Source organism: Pectinophora gossypiella, chromosome 27 (assembly GCF_024362695.1).
Source record: "Pectinophora gossypiella chromosome 27, ilPecGoss1.1, whole genome shotgun sequence".
NCBI classification, from domain to species: domain Eukaryota; kingdom Metazoa; phylum Arthropoda; class Insecta; order Lepidoptera; family Gelechiidae; genus Pectinophora; species Pectinophora gossypiella.
This window is the reverse complement of record NC_065430.1, coordinates 3,644,638-3,665,813: the sequence shown is the minus strand read 5'-3', so window position 1 is coordinate 3,665,813 and position 21,176 is coordinate 3,644,638. Positions and strand designations below refer to the sequence as shown.

At 42.4% G+C, this 21,176-nt stretch overlaps 1 protein-coding gene across 1 annotated transcript; it reads left to right on the top strand.

The window, feature by feature from the left end:
* Positions 1–120: 120 nt before the first annotated feature.
* On the top strand, positions 121–19,513 carry LOC126378737 (serine/arginine repetitive matrix protein 1-like). Its single transcript, XM_050027118.1, has 13 exons — positions 121–220; positions 540–672; positions 4,779–4,879; positions 5,722–5,842; positions 8,450–8,536; positions 10,147–10,344; positions 10,500–10,626; positions 11,974–12,089; positions 12,707–12,815; positions 13,451–13,689; positions 14,392–14,547; positions 16,306–16,430; positions 19,239–19,513. Exons 3-13 carry the CDS (start codon positions 4,780–4,782, stop codon positions 19,481–19,483), a joined length of 1,623 nt encoding a protein of 540 aa, XP_049883075.1. The 5' UTR covers positions 121–220; positions 540–672; position 4,779; the 3' UTR covers positions 19,484–19,513.
* Positions 19,514–21,176: the final 1,663 nt, after the last annotated feature.

The following is a 21,176-nucleotide window of genomic DNA, read 5'->3' as shown; positions in this document are numbered from 1 at the left end:
TAACATTGCAAATTTCACAACATAAACATTTTTTGTTTTAATCTAATATGCGAGTTTAACAACATCGAAACGCAAAGTGAAAGGAATAAAAATTGATTGCTTTGCAGCAAAAGAAAATGGCCGACGGTTCGTCGAGAAAGGTGTGTCGCTGTTTTTAGCGAGATTTCACCATCGATTTACCGTGGAACTTCAGTGAAAAAGTTTTGGTGTTATCCTACTGGTTCGTAACTTTGTTTTGTGTTAATTAAGGTGGATTTAGTATGTTTGATGTTCAGCTTTCATCGCTCCGTCGGAGGATGCAGTTACACTGGACAGGCAAGATGAAGACAGGAACAACACAAAGGAATGTCGTCGTGGAAGCCGAAGAGGTGACCCGTGAGAGTCGTGTCTGGCCCGCCCCGTGAGGCCCCGCGTTCGCGTGAGCCCGAAAGCTGCATGTAGGCCTTTCGTGGGCCCTTTCGGTCGCATTATACGCGTGGCACCGCACTGCCTTCGCCCGCGCGCCGCTTTCGTGATGTTAAAAGTCGGTTGTCTTGCAGCGGCGCCGCCGGGATTCGCGTCGCAGTCGTCGCGGCCGGGCTCTGCCCTCGGGCGCCCTCGGGCTTCGCCCCTCGCGTCTCGCGCCGCGTTTGGAGCCCTCGCTCCTTCCGATCCGCTATCGAAGCCCTAGAGGTAAGCTCACGAACAATTTTGTAGGCAGGTGAGTGGCTGCTGGATTGGAATAACTGTAGTCGGCCATTTTGAGAAAGTATAAATAGATTTTAAGTTTAGAATTGGATCATGACTAATTATTGCTAGCTATCACGGGATAATTTTTGTTATAGAAATGTCATTCAGCATAATCATTTAGCATAAGTTGACTTTCGAAATAAACAATATTACTCAGCTTTAATAGAGAACAAATTATTTTCTGTCATTATATGACTCATACACTATGTACAAGGTTTAGAACGAGTGAAACTAATATAAATATTTCTATGATGGATGCCACAATACAAACTTGTATACAGAACAAACAGACAACAAATTTGTTTTTTAACAATACACAAACACTTAACTTGAATATGTGTGTGTGTGTGTGTGTTTGAGTGTGCTGGACTAAAAGAACCTACACTTGCACTTGTTTCTCTAAAAAACAAAAGTTATAGGATTTTTTTATATGATTAGGCATGGGACTACAATCTATACAGCTTTTAGGTCAATTTCATAACAAAAATCCAAGTCAAATTTATTTATTCGATGTAGGTATGTTGTATGCACCTACTTCTCGCCTGCTAGGTATGTTTTATGTCCCATTTTTCCCCAACCGCGTAGTGGACTCATGGAACAAGCTTCCAGAGTCAGTGATCATTGCACCATCAGTGAACTCATTTAAGAATAGACTTGACGAACATTATAAAAAACAAAAACCCAAGTGCAGTATGTACACGCATCAGCTTGTGCTGCTAGTGTACTTCATCATCATCATCATCAGCCGTATGACGCCCACTGCTGGGCATAGGCCTCCCCCAAGTGTACTTAATAAATAATAATAATATAGGGGGTGATCCAATTGACATTAACCGGCAATTTGACAATGTTTATATTTGATAATAACTTGGGATACTACTTGGATTTATTTATTATTTTTGTAGATCTCCATTTCTATTTAAAATAGTCCTCTTCTGATCATCTTACCCTGTAGGGCTCAAATAACTGATTTCCATTCCTCAGTCTTTTGCCACTAGCTTGCTCCCATGACATGAGAGTTTTTAATTCCTGGTCAACCGAGCGTTGCCAGGTCTCTTTGGGCCGCCCTCTTTTGCGTTATCCACGTGCACACCAAGTCAGAGCTCGTCTGGATTGGCCCTGTGTGCGTCAAGCTAGCGACCTCAAAAAAAATGGGCACGAAATAATTATTTGACCATACCAAAAATTAGTACTCTTATTGAAAAAAATAGTACCTGTTGTAAAAAAATTAGTACCATCACGGTTCTGGATTTATAGCCATGTTTTATTGCACTTGCTAGCTTGACGGTGAGCGAAATTTGGCGAGAGTTAACGACAAGGCCTTTCGCTTTGATTTAAACGCCAAATGGGATTTTTGGTATGGTCAAATTATTTTTTCGTGCCCTTTTTTGTTTTGAGGCCACTAGCTTGACGCACACATTGGCCCTAATGTCTACTAGTGCTGAAAATTTACATCAAACACAATTTATTTTACGTCACTTATCCACTCAACGAAACTGCTTATAGTCTAGAGGACTGATTGTAGTTTAAACCAAGAAAAAAAAAACACAATTTATCTATATTATCTTTTCTATTCGCAGCTATGCATTGTAGTGCAAATATGTAATTTATTACTAAATCTTTAATTCCCTCTTGTCATTAATTTTTCTCTCATTTTGGGTGTTTTATGGTTGAAAGAGTCATTAATATCATTGGATTGTATTGTCACAGCTTAATGTAAGTATGTTGTTTCACTTCTGGTATTTTAAGACGTACGTTTGTCTGTCGTTGAGAGTTATAGACGGGATAAACTAACAAGGGTTTTGTGTTCTGTGCAGGGGCTGATATTTGTACCTAAACTTGATAAATTAGATGGATTCCACTCATAGCACCTGCATAAATAGCACTTGTGTAAATAGCACCCTACCTGAGCAAATACTACAAAATCAAAAAAAAAGTTTATAGCACCAAAATAAAAAAAATTATTACAAAAAGAATCTTAATATTTCACCTCATATTCCTTTTCTTATTAGACTCTTTTTATTTTTATTTTTTTAATTATTTTTTATTTCTTTTTGTTTTTTTTTCTTCCTGATAATATTCTTAGCAGGTGCTCAAATTCGAATATTATATTTCGGAAACTAGTGGACTATTTTCTAATATTAGAATGGAATAGAAATTGTTCTTTTTATGACAGAATACCACACACAAAAACGAGACATTATCATCTAAAGTATATATTTTCGAGTGTAACTTAAAGGCAAGCGGTTTAAAATAAGGCCCCCAGATTAAAAAAAAACATTCAAAAATATTTATTATTCAAAATTGTCTTAGAAAGTTAGCGATTTTTGAACGTCAAAAAATTAAATTACATATTATGTAACTAGCTGTAATACTACTACCACATCGGAATCTGTAACGCTGATGGAAAGACGTGGCCAGAAAACCTCCCAGCACAGCACAGGGCCCTAGTCCTACTGTTTCATGTTTTCCTTTCTTTACTTTTTTTTTTTTAAATCCAGTTTGTATTACATAATTTATAGACTTAAATACAATGGTATTCCAGATTTTCTAGAATGTGCTATTTATGTAGGTACTACTTTGTCAGATTGTACCTTTTTTGGAATAAATAAATAAAAAAAAAAAGATGCTCTCAAGATGCTCTGACTGGAATACATCACAAATTAAGCTATAAAAGCATGGAAGCGGCTTAGTAAAACAATTTATTTGTATGATAATAATTCCAGATTACAATAACACTAGGCTAAATGTGTTCTACACCTTTTTTGCCACTACTTGAAGGTCTAGAGAACCTACAAACAATAAAAAATATTTTAAACCCTTATTTTCTTCAGGTTTACTCTGGGTCTGAAGCTATTGACAACTTCCTATTTAAATGTTCTTTTTCAAAAAGTTTTATAAAGGATTATGAAATATATTATAAAATACAGAAACTTAGTAAATACTTTTGTATGGGAATGTATATTTATTTAATCAATAATTTAAAGAAAATACATTATTAGTTTACCTCTTGTCGCACAAATAAAATGAAGCCTCAAAATCTAAATATATAAAAGGAGAAACTGACTGACTGACATATCAACGCACAGCCTAAACGGCTAAACGTAGGCACTTGAAATTTGGAAGGGACGTAGCTTAGGTACCATAGAGGTGCACTAAGAAAGGAATTCCCGGAATTCCCACGGGAACGGGAATTAGCAGGAAAATCCTTTTGTATGAAAAATCTAAACCGCTTAAGTTAGACGCTTGAAATTTGGCATGCTAAGGTACCCACCTTAGTTAACTTAAAGCTTAGTTGCAACAGGATATTGCAAAATTCCCACGGAAACGGGAGTTAGCGGGAAGAATCATTTGTATGAAAAAATCTAAACTGCATAAGTTAGATGCTTGAAATTTGATATGCACTTCCAGACACACAAAGATCTCTCTTTTATAACACGCCACGCGGACGAAGTCGCGGGCAAAAGCAAGTTAATAATAAATGAGAAAAAGACTAATTTATTTACCTTTTACATTGAATCCGCTACACCTACGCCATCTAGGTAACGGATAGGAATTAGACTCAGGGATGTTGCGGATGTATTTTTTCGCATCCGCAGATGAGGATGCGGATGCCGATTTTAAGAGGCTCACATGATGCCCATGCGGATCTGAACAAAAAATCAAATGTTGGTTTAGTAGGGTAAAAATAAACCTAGTCATATTTATCCCTTCTCTCTCTATTTAAGAGCTGCGCTCTTGTCGGTGGAGTAATCGCCATTCCTCTCTTCTTCCCGCCAAAACCTTCACCTCCCGATGCGACACGACCTGCACCTTCTCTTTTTTTGTTTCATAAATGTTATCCTAGGTCTACCCCTTCCTTTCTTCCCTTCAATTTTTCCTTCTATAATGTTTGTTATAAATGAATATCGTGTCGTATCAGTTGGCCAAACATATTTTATCCCTTCATTTAATTATAAATAAATTAGACTAGGTTCCCTACAGCTTTAATGTCTATTGCGTCTGGAAGTGTCTGTTTTACGAGTTTAAGCATAACTTTATGGTTACAGGATGTCTTCCCGTCGTAACGGGTCCGTCTCCAGAGCGGCTGAGGCGGCCTCCAAGAGCCGCCTACACATGGACCGGAACCCTCAACATGCGCGGATAACTGGTACGTACTTATAGCGATAAGCGCTGAATGAGGGAAATCGTCGACCACGCCGGCGGTCGATTAATCCTTTCAAATATTCTTCCTCTCAGACGACGCCCCGAGCCGAGGTCCGCGCCCAACTGGGCACCCTCAGGCCTGTTGTCTTAAACGTTGTACCGGGTGAGAGCCTTCAGCGCTCCCCATTTGTCCGGCCAAGTAGTTCTCATCTGCGGCAAAGCTAAACGCCCAAGAAATTGTGGATGGATTGTGTATAAAAGGATTAATGTCTCTTCTTCTATTGTGTGGATTGGTGTCAGGGTTTTTATTGAGACGCCAAAGGCCCCTGACATGGCTCATGTAACGACTACGTACTTACATCAGTAAGTAGTAACCGGGACCAACATCACGTTACAAGGCACGTTACCAAAGGGGAAGACCAAGAAAAGCTTACATGAAACAGATCAAAGAGGTCTTCTTCTTATCGTGTGGGTTGTGAGGTGGAATAACAGGCTTACAACCCTGCTGTCAGGGTTACTATTGAGCCGCCAAAGGCCCCTGACATGGCTCATGTAACGATTACTCACTTACGTCAGTAATACCCGGGACCAACGGCTTAACGTGCCTTCCGAAGCACGAATCATCATACTTTTGGACAATCAGGTGATCAGCCTGCAATGTCCTAACCAAACTAGGGATCACGAAGTGATTTTCGTGCAATGTCGTATATAGGCTGTTTATGTTATGTTGCTAATATTTGCGGTGTCTTGAAGCCGTATAACAATCGAGCTTCTGCCTTCTATACCAATGCAATCCAAAGATATAACCATTTTTTTTTTAATTATTTTTCGTTTTTCAACCCGCAGACCCATCAAACCCCGCCGGACGACGCAAGGAGATAGACAACGTAATGAAGCGGGCTAGACAGGCGTCCCCAGGCAGCTGGGACCGTAAGCTGCTCGAAGTTGAGGAGAAGGACCCTGGCAGGTGAGAGACCAGTCCAGTCCATAACCTCACGATTATATCCCAATGAAGCTCTTTCCAGGCTGTGTTCCCCAAAAAAAATACAGGGTATTAGTGACATCGTAACGAATACTGAGGGGGGTGATTCAGACCACGATTCTGAGTTAATTATTATTTTGTTTGTCATTTCCATATCCCGGGACTATGGAATCCCGGACTTTTGGAAGGCGTGCGTGGGGCCGAAGCCAACACGTAGAGGCCCCTTAAGACAATTTAATTATTATTAATAGCCCTGGATGTCCCACTGCAGGGCAAAGGCCTCTTCCCTTCTTCCACTCCTCCCTGTCCCCAGCTTGCTCGTGCCACCGTTTCGAAAAGCGGTCTAACTCGTCGCGCCATCTTTTGTGACCTTCCCCTACGTCTGACAGCACTTGCAGGAACCCACTCTGTAGCTTTTTTGGTCCAGAGGTCATCGGGCATTCGGGCAACATGTCCAGCCCAGTCCCATTTCAAGCAGCCTTTTTCGGATCCGATCGATCAATTTAACACCAAGGATGCTGCGTTCCATACCTCTCTGTATAATATCAAGTGGAATTTTCCGTCGAAAAATTCCTGTTTTTAAATTGTTTTGAATTCCATACTTTTGCGATGGAAAATTCCACTTGGTAACTCAGAATCTGAATCATCCCTCTCAGTATTCGGTACGGTGTCACTAACACCCGATATTAGCGGTTTACGGCCATTTGAAACTAAAGTAAGACCGGGCGGGGGTGAGGTTTTCGCCCGGTACCAAGAGAGGCGGAGTTACAGTTCTATCGCCAAACAACCGTATTGTAATCGAACATGGTGTTGGCATCACCAACACGCGCGCGCATGCGCGATACAACAAAAGGCAATGCCAGGAGCGCCGCGCGCGGCCCCCCCGCCCACTTCTGGACCGACTCCGCCGCCGGCGCACGCGCTTGTCAATTAATTCGTCATACTACTTAAGTAATTAATTCGCTGTAACTTTTAAATCATCATCAGCCCATTAACGTCTTCACTGCTGGGGCACGGGCCTTCCCTATATATAATGGCAGACCGAGCGCGTTTACCGCTGCGCCACCGAGCTCCTCATCAGGGGATAAATATAACACTATGTTTTTGCAGTTAAACGCTTCGCAAAATACAACCAAAACAATGTTTGTTTACTCGAATAGTATGGGGGACTGTCAAAATTTAAGAACACTCAACAGTAGCGACACCTTTTGGGAGAAATAGGCAGTTTTTATCCTCATTTGAAAACGAAACGTTTCGGGCAGTGACTGTACAAGCGAAAAGACGCCATCTGTCGGGAGAAATTGTCCCTACGCCTTCCCAGTCGTTTGTGCCCGAACGCGCGAATCTTTTTAAGGGTGTTGGTACTACGGAAGACCTTCCATATTGATATTGAACAGCAAAGGAAATGTACTGAAGACAAGGCAGCATGGTCTTATGATCTTAGCTTACCTGACCCTCAAATGGGCAAAAGGGGAAAAAAAATTAAGGGTGTTGACACTTTAGGTCGGCGACAATAGATGGCGTAAGTGTAGCCATGCCATTCGGTCATCGAAATTAATATTTTTGTCATAGATAAACTAAGCTGAATGAGTTCTACACCTTTGCCACTACTTGAAGGTCTAAAGAAACTACAAACAATAAAAAATATTTTAAATCCTTCCTATTTTCTTCAGGTTTACTCTGGGTCTGAAGTTACAATACAAATACACTTTATTGCACCAAAATAAAAAGAAATAATGCCATAAAGACTCATAAATGAAGAAGTTATTGTCAACTTCCTAAAATGTTATTTTTATTACTTATTATTAATAGCCTCCGTGGTCTAATGTTTAGAGCGTTAGGCTCACGATCTGGAGGTCCGGGTTAAATTCCCGATGGGGACATGGTCGAAATCACTTTGTGAGACTGTCCTTTGTTTGGTATGGACTTTTCAGGCTTGAATCACCTGATTGTCTGAAAAAGTAAGATGATTCCGTGCTTCGGAGGGCACGTTAAGCTATTGGTCCCGGCTATTAGCCGTAAAAACACCTTCACCAACCTGCAGTGGAGCAGCGTGGTGGAGTATGCTCCATATCCCCTCCGGCTGATTGAGGGGAGGCCTGTGCCCAGCAGTGGGACGTATATGGGTGAATCTCAAAATTTCAAGTTTGGTGGCGAAATTTCATATTATTTTTTCGTGAAAAATTGGGTTCCGACATGAAAAAGATCCAAAAGGATCCTCGGTTCCGACATGAAAAAGGAATTTTTCAATTCCCAATTTTCCCAATTTCCCCAATTTTTCACGAAAAAAATAGGCAGTTTATTTATTACTTAGTAACTACATATAAAAAAAGATTTGTAAAAGTTTATTTGTGACAAAAAGAGGATGTAACTGCAGACCCAGAGTAAACCTGAGGAAAATAGGAAGGATTTATATTATTTTTTATTGTTTGTAGGTTCTCTAGACCTTCAAGTAGTGGCAAAAGTGGTGTAGAGCTCATTTAGTTTAGTTTATCTATGACAAAAATAATAATTTCGATCACCGCTACACTAACGCCATCTAGTGTTGCTGAGCGAGAGTTTCAAAGTTGTAAGTTCGAGTGTTCTCAACAGATGGCGTCATACGGGCTATAAACAGATGTATCTGGAGAAATCGCGGTCCCCCTCCCCGCGGCGCTCGCGCACCCCGCGACGATCTAGGTAAGACACCCAAGCGGGGTAGACAGAATTTGTACAATTGAGATCCGACGATAGAATATGCCAATTTGTCCTAAGAGTTGGCTTACTGCATACGACCACGGTTATCATCTATAGAACACTATTCGGAAGAACTTCAGAGAAATATACCTATTGAACAGTGTTGAAATATCTGGAGTCTCATATCCCTGATAATATCGCGGTAAGAACCCGGTTTTATGTGTTTTAATCAGAAATCAGAACCATTTATTCAACGTAATTATCATGGATAAACTTGTTGAAGGTCAATGTAACATTTTTGAATTTACATAAGTTCGCAAGGTGTTATGGCTGAGGAGAAGAAATGACAAGAAACTGCAACAGCAACACATCTTTTAGAAACCAATGGTACACATTACAAGTTATTTTATAACTAGAGGAACACATTCAATACCAGACATTTTTATCGTTTAGGTAATCATTAATCTTATAATAAGCTTTTTTACATAAAGTAAGCTTCACGTGATCTTTAATTTTATTTTCTGACTAATTTAAAATATTATCTGGTATTTTATTGTAAAACCGTATACATAACCCCAAAAAGAACAATTTAATTTATATAATCTAGAATTTTGAATAGCAATTTTATTTTTATTCCTTGTATTGTAAGTTAATTATGGTACTCACCGCGTAAACCTCAAACAATGTTTAGAAAAGTGGTCCAAAGGTGTTCTACCAATTGGGCTACTGTAGCTCCTACTAAAAATAGTCCACTAAATATATAAATAGCCTATATACGTCCCACTGCTGGGCACAGGCCTCCTCTCAATCAACCGGAGAGGGTATGGAGCATACTCCACCACGCTGCTCCAATGCGGGTTGGTGAAGGTGTTTTTACGGCTAATAGCCGGGACCAACGGCTTAACGTGCCCTCCGAAGCACGGAATCTGTCCACTAAATATTGAGTAATAAATACCAAATCGCAGTCGAAAGTATGTTGACAGTAAAAAGTTATGGCTAAATGAAAAAAAAAACGTTTTCAACCTTCATCATGACTAAGAGCCACGCTCTTGTCGGTGTAGCATTCTCCAATCTTGTTTATCAAAGGCCTCCGTGGTCCAGTGGTTGAGCGTTGGGCTCACAATCTGGAGGCCCCGGGTTCGATTCCCGGTGGGGACATATCACAAAAATCACTTTGTGATCCCTAGTTTGGTTAGGACATTACAGGCTGGTCACCTGATTGTCCAAAAGTATGATGATTCGTGCTTCGGAAGGCACGTGAATCCGTTGGTCCCGGTTACTACTTACTGATGTAAGTGAGTAATCGTTACATGAGCCACGTCAGGGGCCTTTGGCGGCTCAATAATAACCCTGACACCAGGGTTGATGAGGTTGGTAATCCACCTCACAACCCACACGATAAGAAGAAGATCTTCTCTTTGATCTGTTCCATGTAAGTTCTTCTTGGTCTTCCCTTTTGTATGGGAATATGTTTTCTCACATTAATAACTGATTCGGGCTCGTTTGATTTGTCTGTTTGCTGATGTTATGTTATATTAAAATTCTAATTCTTACTGATCTACGAGAATCTGCGGGCAAAATTAATTACTTACATTTTTTTTTCTTCATTTCAGAACACCTCTAGCACGTCGTTCGCCGCTAGGTCGCCGCTCGCGTTCACCGCTTGTCCGGCGTTCACGTTCACCAATTGTCCGCCGCTCGCGGACACCGCTCGGCCGGCGGTCGCGGTCTCCCGTGACCCGCCGCTCCAGGTCCCCCGGACGCAGGGAGTCGCGGTCCCCGCGCCGGAGCCCTAGGCGGAGCCCTGTCAGGTGAGAGAATTACATTAACCTGTAGACTGGTGTTGTCCAATAATCGACTGTACATCGATTAAAAATTGATTACTTTCTAAGCTCCTAAATAATGTAAATATCAATATCGATACTATCGATAAATAGTCATTAACACTATACCCGTCGCTGCGCAGGCGCACCCCCCCGCGGCGCGCGCGCCCCCGCTCCCCGCCGCCGCGCCGCGCCGCCAGCCCGCGCGCGCGCCCCCGCGCCCCGCCCCGCGCCGCGCCGCGCCCGCCCTCGCCGCCGCCGCCCCACCGGGTGAGACACATCACGTCTATTTACTACGATCCTAACACACCACTTTCGCTTCTTCCATTCTCATCACATCAAAAACTCAAACACAATCAATAAATGTAATAAATATTATATCTGATCCATCTTGTTCAGGCGGTGAATATGGAGATATGAATCATATTTTCTCCACCTGTCCCTTAAATGACCATTCCAGTTTTATTACCCAATTGCTCCATATCCGAGTTCCACTCCCTACTTCTATTTCTTGTTTACTTCATTTAAATTGTGCTATTGTATATAGAACTATCGCCTTATATATTGATAAAAAACAATATTAAGTTATAAAAATATGTATTTGTAAATAACATGTATATACCTAACTAGAATATCCCAAATTCCAATCCTGTTTCCCTTCATTTTATTACCGTATTTCCTTACTATATCCACGTTTCCCTAACTTTAACTTCTTGTATTTGGCTGAATGCGTAACGAAGCCATTAAAAAAACATGTAACTCAATAAATAAACAACCATACCACGTATAGAATGGCAACTGCCCGAGATAAAATAAACTTTTTTTTTTTTTTTTATTTTTTTTTATTTGCTATTTTAAATATTTCGTGTGTGCGTTGACTTCTGATGTGATGTCATTATAATGTATATATATGTAATCCGTGTCTGTGGTGTCCTAAATAATAAATGTTTCTTTCTTTCTTTAGATAGATTTATGTTGACAGCACACGTCAATGGTTTGCACACCAGCGAGATACCTTTTGGATTCGCCCGGGTTATCCATTCATTGACTCGTTCTTTCTAAAATTAAGAGCTGTCAATCATCCGACGCTTTCTTTTTCGGCGGATAAGAAAATGACAGCTTTATAATAAAATTAAATGGCGTCTGCAGGAATTGGCACCAATACTCTTTTTATTTAAGAGTTGCGCTCTTGTCGGTAGAGTAATCGCCATTACTCCATAGATAGGGCGTGTAGAACGGTGGTTGCCCCAATCGCCTTCCGTTCCGCAGCACACCGACCAATTTCTCAATCGGTGATGTTCTAGCTAGAGCCCTACCAGAATCCATTTCCTCGGCCTCCAACCAGTACTGATACTTTGAAGTAGCGGCGCCTACTCGCTACGTCACAAGTTCGTCATAGAACCTAAGTAGCATTTTATAGGTTAGCCCGTCCCAGTGAGCTACCCACTACGTTCTGCTAATCCTGTCGCTGTTTGGTCGGGGACTGCTTATTTTTATATTCGCAGCTAACCATCATATCTGATGGCCGTTCCACTATCCGCCACCTGTGGACCCCGTAGATGGCCTACAGCTCAGCCTACTACACCTAAACCTATCTAAATAAATAAATTATTCCAGTCTTCCGGTTCGGGGTCGTCAGTGAGCAGCTGTTCAGACGAGTCATGTTCCGTGTGCTCGGCCAAGAACAAGAAGGGCCCGCCGCCGCCGCCCAAAGGAGTTGTCGTTAAACCCAGGTGAGAAAAAAAACGACCTAAAAAATGTATCCGTGCTTCGGAAGGCACGTTGAGCCGTTGAGCGTATTAGGCAGCTGAATTAGTTAATTGTCATCATCATCATCATCATCAGCCGTATGACGCCCACTGCTGGGCATAGGCCTAGTTAATTGTATTTATGTTTATTTATTTTTTTAAAGAACGTCCAGGGCCCTGTGCTGAGGTTTTTCTTGTAGCTTATTCTCCCCGGCTATACAGGTTGTGAGAAGCTGCAGTAGTTTTAGGCGGATGAGACGTTCGTTATGTAAAAATTGACGATTCAAAGTGTAACTATGTTACCTACTGAATAAAGATATTTTTATTAAAGTTATTAATAAAGTTTATTAAAGGAAAGTGTATTTATTATTATTATTATTATTTTTTATATGTACAAGTATTCCCATGCTGCACTATCCCGCTATATAACATATATTCAATATCTCCTATACTTAAAGGTTGCCTGGAAGAGATTGCTACTTAGCAATAAGGCCGCCTATTGTACTAATTCTATTTTTCTTTTGTTTTGTATTTTGGTTTTTCCTGTTTGTGCAATAAAGTATTTGTTATGTTATGTTATGAATGTCGTATGGTGTGCGCAGGGCCGCGTCGGGCTCCCCCGCGCGGGCGCGGCCGCCCGCCCGCGCCGTGCAGCCCACCCGCGAGCTGCTCAAGGCCAGGGACGCCAGCAAGAGGACCCGCGAGGAGAAGGTCAGCTATTTATTTCTTACTATTTTTATTTTTTACTATTTTAAAAAAAGAAAAAGATTCAAAGATTCGAGATTTTTTTTGATTCGAATTCAAAGTTTATTATAGGAATTTATTGTAGAAATAGGTATTGTTTTCATATGTCGCAATAGGCGTGTACCTGTAATGACTATGTGTATTGTATACTTTAGTAAATAAATAAATAAATATTTTATTTTTAAAATTTGTTGTTAAATTGGTAACTACAATTTTATTTTCTTACAATATTAACCCGCCAAATTGTTACGTTTGATGGCGAGACGCGCTTGTCTAATAAACATATTTCTAGTCACCTAAAAAAATAATAATAATGATAATAAAATAGAAAAAAAAATTGCAGTATCTTTTGGTACAGAGTTTATACTGGGTTCGGAGCCACCTTTTAAGCATAGGTATGCTTGTATTAGGTGACTCCGTTCTTCCATAACATTGTTCGTAAATTGTACCTTACACTAATAATAATTGACAGAAAATAGAAACAACAACAAACAATCAAGATAACTTACAATATATAAGGTCCAAGAAACCCATCGCTCAGCTTAGATGCCATTCTGCATAGTTCGAACATAACGTATTGATGTTAATGTGGGATGTGGCAGGTGCTGGAGTGGCAGCGGTCTCAGCTGGCGGTGAGCCGCGCGGCCGCGCCCATCCCCGCGGCGCACATCAAGCGCGAGGGCGAGCGCCGCCCCCCTGCGCCCCCCGTCGGCGCCTCCGCCCCCGCGGGCGCCCGGCGCCGCGCGCCCCCAAGGGGCGTGTCCCCCGCCGCCATCGCCGCCGCGCTGGCCGCCAGCGGCAGCGACTCCGAGAGCGAGGCCAGCGACCACCCGCCGCCCAGGTCAGCCGACACACATACAAGTATACATCATCACCACCAGCCCATTAACGTCCCCACTGCTGGGGCACGGGCCTTCCCTATGGATGGATAGGGAGATCGGACATTAAACCACCACGCGGGCCCAGTGCGGATTGACGGTTATTAACGACTGCTAATGCAGCCGGGACCAACGGCTTAACGTGCCTTCCGAAGCGCGGAGGAGCTCGAGATGAAAACTTTTTTTGTGGTCACCCATCCTATGGCCGGCCTTTGCGAAAGTTGCTTAACTTCAACAATCGCAGACCGAGCGCGTTTAGCGCTGCGCCACCCACCTCCTTAACATGCATACATAAACAGCCTATATACGTCCCACTGTTGGGCACAGGCCTCCCCTCAATCAACAGGAGGGAGTATGGAGCATACACCACGCTGCTCCACTGCGGGTTGGTGGTGTTTTAGCTGGGACCAACGGCTTAAAGTGCCTTCCGAAGCACGGAATCATCTTACTTTTTCGGACAATCAGGTAATTCAAGCCTGAAAAGTCCTTACCAACCAAAGGACAGTATCACAAAGTGATTTCGACAATCTCCCCATCGGAAATCGGACACGGACCTCCAGATCGTGAGCCTAACGCTCTAACCACTAGACCTGGGAGCTGTTTTTTTTTGTATTGTATTGTATTGTATTTTTGTATTGTATTGTGTTTCTGTATTGTATTAAAAGACTCACCCTGTCGGAGCGGTTCGGCAAGATGGCGCAGTGGTCGGCGGCGCGCTCCGCCCGGCTGGAGAATATGCGCATCACGCGGCGGGACTCCGCCCTCCATGTGCACATCTCGTCCGCGGAGCCCGGCGCCGCCGCCCCGCCGCCTGCCAACGAGTGAGTCATTATGTTCCATGATATTATCAAATCAAATAATACTTTGTTTGTTTCCTTTTGTTGGTTGCCTGGAAGAAATTGCTCTAGAGCAATAAGGCCGCCCAAATTGTACTGTATTCATGTGTTATGTCTGATTGTTGAAATTTTAGTTCTGTGCAATAAAGTATATTTGATTTGATTTGATTTATTGCACACAACATACAAAACAAATTTACATAAACGAATGATAGATACAGTACAATCTGGCGGGCTTTTTGCTAAGCAGCAATATTATCCGGATTAACAAAATTCAAAAATATTTATTTTTCAAAATTGGCTTACAAAGTTAGCGCTTTTTGAACGTCAAAAAGTTATATTACATATTATGTAACTGCTGTAAAACTACTACCAAATCGGAATCTGTAACGCTGAGGGAAAGACGTGGCTAGAAAACCTCCCAGCACAGGGCCCTAGTCCTACTGTTTCATGTTTTCCTGTTTTTTTTTTTAAACTGTCTGAGAACTGATATTGGTGCTAAATCCTATAAACACCATCTAATTTTATATTAAGTTATATCTCTCATTTTCTTATCCGCCGAAAAGGAAAGGGACGGGTAATCGACAAGCATAAAATTTATGGAACACACGTCAATTTTAAGCACAAATCTAAACCAACCGTCTAAAAATTTTACACTGGCCAATAACCCGACAGAGTTACGTTGACAGCACACGTCAAACGGTTTGCATACCAGCGAGATACCTTTTCGATTCGCCCGAGTTATTCATTCATTTACTCATTCTTCCTAAAATTAAGAGCTGTCAATCATCCGTCCCTTTCCTTTTCGGTGTAAGAAAATGACAGGTATAACTTAATGTAAAATTAGGAGGTATCTGCAGAAATCGGGGCCATTTGGCAGCTAAATTACTCAATTGCATTAACTATATTTTATGTTTATTTTTAAAGAACGTCTAGGGCCCTGTGCCGAGGTTTATCTTGCAGCTTCTTTTCCCAGGCTATACAGGTTGTGAGAAGCTGCACTAGTTTTAGGCTGATGAGACGTTCGTCGACTGCTGAATACTGAGAGGGATGATTCAGCTCATTATTCTGAGTTAGGAGTTAATATCAAGTGGAATTTTCCATCGCAAAAGTATATACATACATACATACATAAACTCACGCCCGTAATCCCTAGTGGGGTGGGCAGAGCCACAAGTAATCAAAGACAACTTGTAGCCACTGTTGATACGATGTCGTAAGCTGGATATGATGAACCTTATGGTGATAAGGGATCAGCCTATCGCCCATAACATTAGTCCATCATGTTAGAGGACACAATCCCTCTGTCGGTTTTTACGACATGCCCGGGAAGACAAGCAGCTGAACGTTTTCTATGTTTTTTATTTGCTCCCAGAACAGCATAGAAGCAAAAGTATATAAAACCCAGAAAAAACATAAATTTTGCGACCTAATATTCCACTTGATATCAACTCGAAATCATGGTCTGAACCATCCCCCTCAGTGTTCGTTACGGTGTCACTAACACCTATCTCGCGACGATCGGTCCCGCGCTGCCCGCATCCAGCGGCTTCCCGCGACCTTCACCAGATCGTCGGTCCACCTTGTAGCGGGCCTACCCACTGAGCGTCGTCCGACACGTGGTCGCCACTCCAGAACCTTTCCGCCCCATCGGCCATCGGTTCTCCTCGCTATGTGTCCTGCCCACTGCCACTTCAGCATACTATAGCAAGATGTATCTAACATGTATTGTTGTATTCGCAGCGAGTTGGAGGAGGCCCCGGTGGGTAGCTACCCCGAGGAGCTGCTGGCCGTTGCGCCGGCCGGGCTGTCCTGGGACGACGTTCGCGTGCGCTACGATTACTACAAGAAGAGGGGCTACCTCAGAGGTACGTTACACTAACTACATTGCACAAACAAACAACCCACACGCGCAACTGTGTGTGTGGCGTCTGAGGGCTGCCAACAGGGCAAAGATTGTATGGTCAAATCAAATCAAATCAAATATACTTTATTGCACAGAACTAAAATTTCAACAATCAGACATAACACATGAATACAGTACAATTTGGGCGGCCTTATTGCTCTAGAGCAATTTCTTCCAGGCAACCAACAAAAGGAAACAAACATTTACAACTTGGATGCGGGATGGTGCTACAAAAAATAAATAAATAAATACCTAAAAGTAAAACTAAAGTTAATATAATAAATATTCTATACTATACGTACATATATTAATAAATACTCAATTTAATTAATCCATATATACTAAAAATATACCTAACCATAATCTAAAGAAAACTATAAAAATAAAAATATGTATGGTCTGTTCGCCGTTGATGTAAGTTTCACCAACCATACACACACACTTGATTGATGATGAATCTTGATAGAAACACTCACTGATTTCACGATGTATTTAAGACTTTATATTATTAAATATTTTTGAAGAAATTAATCGACTATTCGTATTTTTATTACACAACATAGCATGAATTCCTCCTACATTAACAATATGGCCAAACGTTGATTGTTATATCATAAAACTTTGACGTTTCAACGATATGGTCAACTTAAGTTGGCCATTTCATGAAAAATTACCATTTCATTAAATGGTCGAACACATCATGAAAATCATAATCAAATAAAAAAAATAATGTAGTAAGGTGGGGGTTGAGCGGGCAGAGAAGGGAAACGACAAGTGACGTGGACGAGTTTATTCCGGTACAAACGTACGAATTACAGAGTGCGGAGAGAGGATCGTGTCTACACGTTACGGTCTTTCAACGAAAGTAGGCCCCTCGAAGAAGCGCAACTTCGTATGCCAACCGTATGGAGTAGGCGCGATATAGGTGGCGTTCAAATCTAGTTCCACAGAGGCGGAAGCTAGATCTTGCAGCTATCCCTAATCGGAATACAGAAGCATTGGTTTTCTCAAATACTTATATGTTGGCGGTGACAACATCGTTACCGCGTTCTAATTTTCCCTGTGGCGCCATCTGTTGTCGAATAGTGGAACTAAACTGCCTTCTGTTACAACTCTCCCCCTCTGCCTATGCCGTCGACCCGACAAATAAGGCAGGACTGTGGTTGAGTAATTTCGTTCTGGTTTAGTGAGCAGACTGCTTGCGTACTCAACTGGTTGTTCCTGTTCGCCCTCCCCCTGGATTCTTCTTGGTTTAGGATCTGTTCCACTGCAGTCGCAGCCTTCAAAAGCTGATCAAAGTTTTTAACACTTGACCGCAGGATTTTGTCGCGGATGTTCGTGTTCAGCAAACAGTAAATGATATTGAGCTGTGTATGCTCCGGATGCCCAGGCGCTGGTAGTTGGGAGAAGAGGAAACGCTTCTGTCGCACAAATTCTGCCGTAGAAACTCCAGGTTCTTGCTTCTTCTGCGTAATGTCCATATAAACTAACCATTCCTCTCTTTTAGGTGCAAAGTTGTCACGCAGGAGAGTTTGAAAGTCATCCCAGGTATGGACTTGCTTGTGTACACCTTGCCACCATATTCCAGCTTCTTCCTTAAGGAGCAAAGGCAGCTCTTCCAGGGCAATCGTGTCAGGCATGTTCTCATTGCGCTTGAAAATGTTGACCGCTGTTAAAAGGCCTCGACCAACTCAGGACTCGGACGACCGTCATAAGTACAAGTGCAGTTCGTGAAGGAGCCTCTCGTAGCTGGTGCAGGGGAAGGAGATACCCTATTCAATAATTGGGCAAATTGCTCACTCGTCAACATCACTGGCTTGTCTGACATGTTCGGTTTGTAGATACGACCCGATCGCGTGGAACCCGGTAATTCGATAGTATCTTCGAATTTGTCGTTGTCTTCCTTGTCACTCATTAACCCGTAGTGCCGCGGCGTGAGGTCTGCAGGAGCTGTAGCTTCGTACTGACTGGCCACGAGTTGAGCGCCAATGTAGTAAGGTGCGGGTTGAGCGGGCAGAGAAGGGAAACGACAAAGTGACGTGGACGAGTTTATTCCGGTACAAACGTACGAATTACAGAGTGCGGAGAGAGGATCGTGTCTACACGTTACGGTCTTTCAACGAAAGTAGGCCGCAAGATGAAGCGCAACTTCGTTTGCCAACCGTATGGAGTAGGCGCGATATAGGTGGCGTTCAAATCTAGTTCCACAGAGGCGGAAGCTAGATCTTGCAGCTATCCCTAATCGGAATACAGAAGCATTGGTTTTCTCAAATACTTATATGTTGGCGGTGACAACATCGTTACCGCGTTCTAATTTTCCCTGTGGCGCCATCTGTTGTCGAATAGTGGAACTAAACTGCCTTCTGTTACAATAACTATTATTATTATTTACTATTTCTTTTTTTTTTGATGAAATGATCAATTTTACGTAATTAAAGCACATAATAACGGGTTCTTACCGCGTTTAAATGGGGATATGAGACTCCCGATATTTCGACACTCCAATCTCACCAGTCATCCCGTGATCATGGCACTTGCAACAGTGTCGAAATATCGGGAGTCTCATATCCCTGCTTTAAACGCGGTAAGAACCCGTTATTATGTGTTTTAATTATGATAATAACCGCGTAAATTTAAAACAATGTATGATCAATTTTACGATCTGGCCTCGACATGGATAGCGCGTTCTAATAGACTACTAAAGCCATCCAGTGGCGTGCCTCGCGAACTTTTTTATATAGTTGTTACAAAATCTCTTTTTCTCCCTCAGGCCTGACTCTTAGCGACTACGTGAAGTGGGAGGACTGGTGGTACAAGTACCAGGAGTGGCTGAAGAGGGAACGGGCGTACGAGCGCTGGGCGGAGGGCGAGGTCGGTTCCGTAAGTGGTCCCTCTTGTATCATCATCATCATCAGCCCATATATTCAATATTTTTTGCCATACGCAATCCTCTATCGTGTGGGTTGTGAGGTGGAGTACCAACCTCATCACACCTGGTGTCAGGGTTACTATTGAGCCACCAAATGCCCCTGACATGGCTCATGTAACGACTACTTACTTACATCAGTAATTTGTAACCGGGACCAACGGCTTAACGTGCCCTCTGAAGCACGGATCGTCTTATTTTCGGACAATCTGATGATCAGCCAGTTAATGTCCTAACCAAACTAGGGGACCACAAAGTAATTTTTGTGATATGTCTCCACCGGGAATCGAAGCCGGGACCTGCGGATCGTGAGCCCAACGCTCAACCACTGGACCACAAGAGGGTAAGTACTAATGATACAAGAGGGAGGAGCTCGGTGGCGCAGCGGTAAACGCGCTCGGTCTGCGGTTGTTGAAGTTAAGCAACTTTCGCAACAAAAAAAAGTTTCCATCTCGAGCTCCTCCGTGCTTCGGAGGGCACGTTAAGCCGTTGGTCCCGGCTGCATTAGCAGTCGTTAATAACCACCAATCCGCACTGGGCCCGCGTGGTGGTTTAAGGCCCGATCTCCCTATCCATCCATAGGGAAGGCCCGTGCCCCAGCAGTGGGGACGTTAATGGGATGATGAAACTTAACGAATATTCCTTACTGTCGCAGGTGCGCCGCGAGCGTCGCCGTCGCGGCGGGCGGCACCGGCGCAGCTGAGGGGGCGCCGCCCCCGCTGCCGTCCTCGCCGTGGACCTGGCTGCGGGGGCGCCGCGACTCTAAGTTGTGGCACCTCCATGACTCTACGCCGTGCGCTGTGAGTATAAAGATAACTTCAAATTAGTGTTGCCGAAAAATCGATAGTTTTACTATCGATAGTAAACAGCCAAAATCATCTACCCAATCGATAGGCCTATCGATAGTATCGATAGCTTGCTCAATATCGAAGAGCGATACTATCGATAGTTTTTCATCTTTTAACTATCGATAGTATCGATACTATCGTTGCTTATCAATAGTATCGCCAAAAATGAGCTATCGATACTATAGTATCGATAGTATCGATACTATCGATTAATTATCGATACTATCGTTTTTTGGTAAACTATCGATAGTTCGATCGAAAACTATCGATATGGCGCTATCGATCGGCAACACTACTTCAAATCTCTCATTTTAGTCGTCTACATAATACACTTCTCATCAAAAAAATCGAAACACTTCCGTTTTCATTGTTTCTGTCCGAATTTAACACAAAAAAGAATTCATACGATGAAAAAAAATACATAAATGTATAGCTGGCAGTTTGGCCATTACAGTAATAAGCGAAAATTCTAAATTCAAAATTAGAATTTCATTTGTTTATCTAATAAACGAAATGAATCACTGTTTTGAGACAAATGTGTGTTTAGGGTTGGAGTACATTTAGCGTTTAAAAACTAAAAATTGGCGCCTATCCTTAAACTTTTTGTTTTTTATTTCAATACTGTGACTTTGGGACGTCTGAAAAAAGGTTTTTTTTTCTAAAACGTATGGATACTTCGCCCACAGAAGCCGCCCAAGTTGTGGCATTGCTGGATTCTGGCCTTAGTCAGCGTGTTGTGGCTGCAAGACTGCATCTAAGCCTGTCATCTGTTCATAGAGTCTATAAACGTTATCGGGAGACTGGTTTGTTCACGCGCCGTTCAGGATCTGGCAGGAATCGGGTCACTTCTGAGCGAGATGATCGATTTATTGTAACAACTTCTTTAAGAAATCGACGCCTTAACGCTTTTCAACTGCAGCAGCGGCTTCGTGTT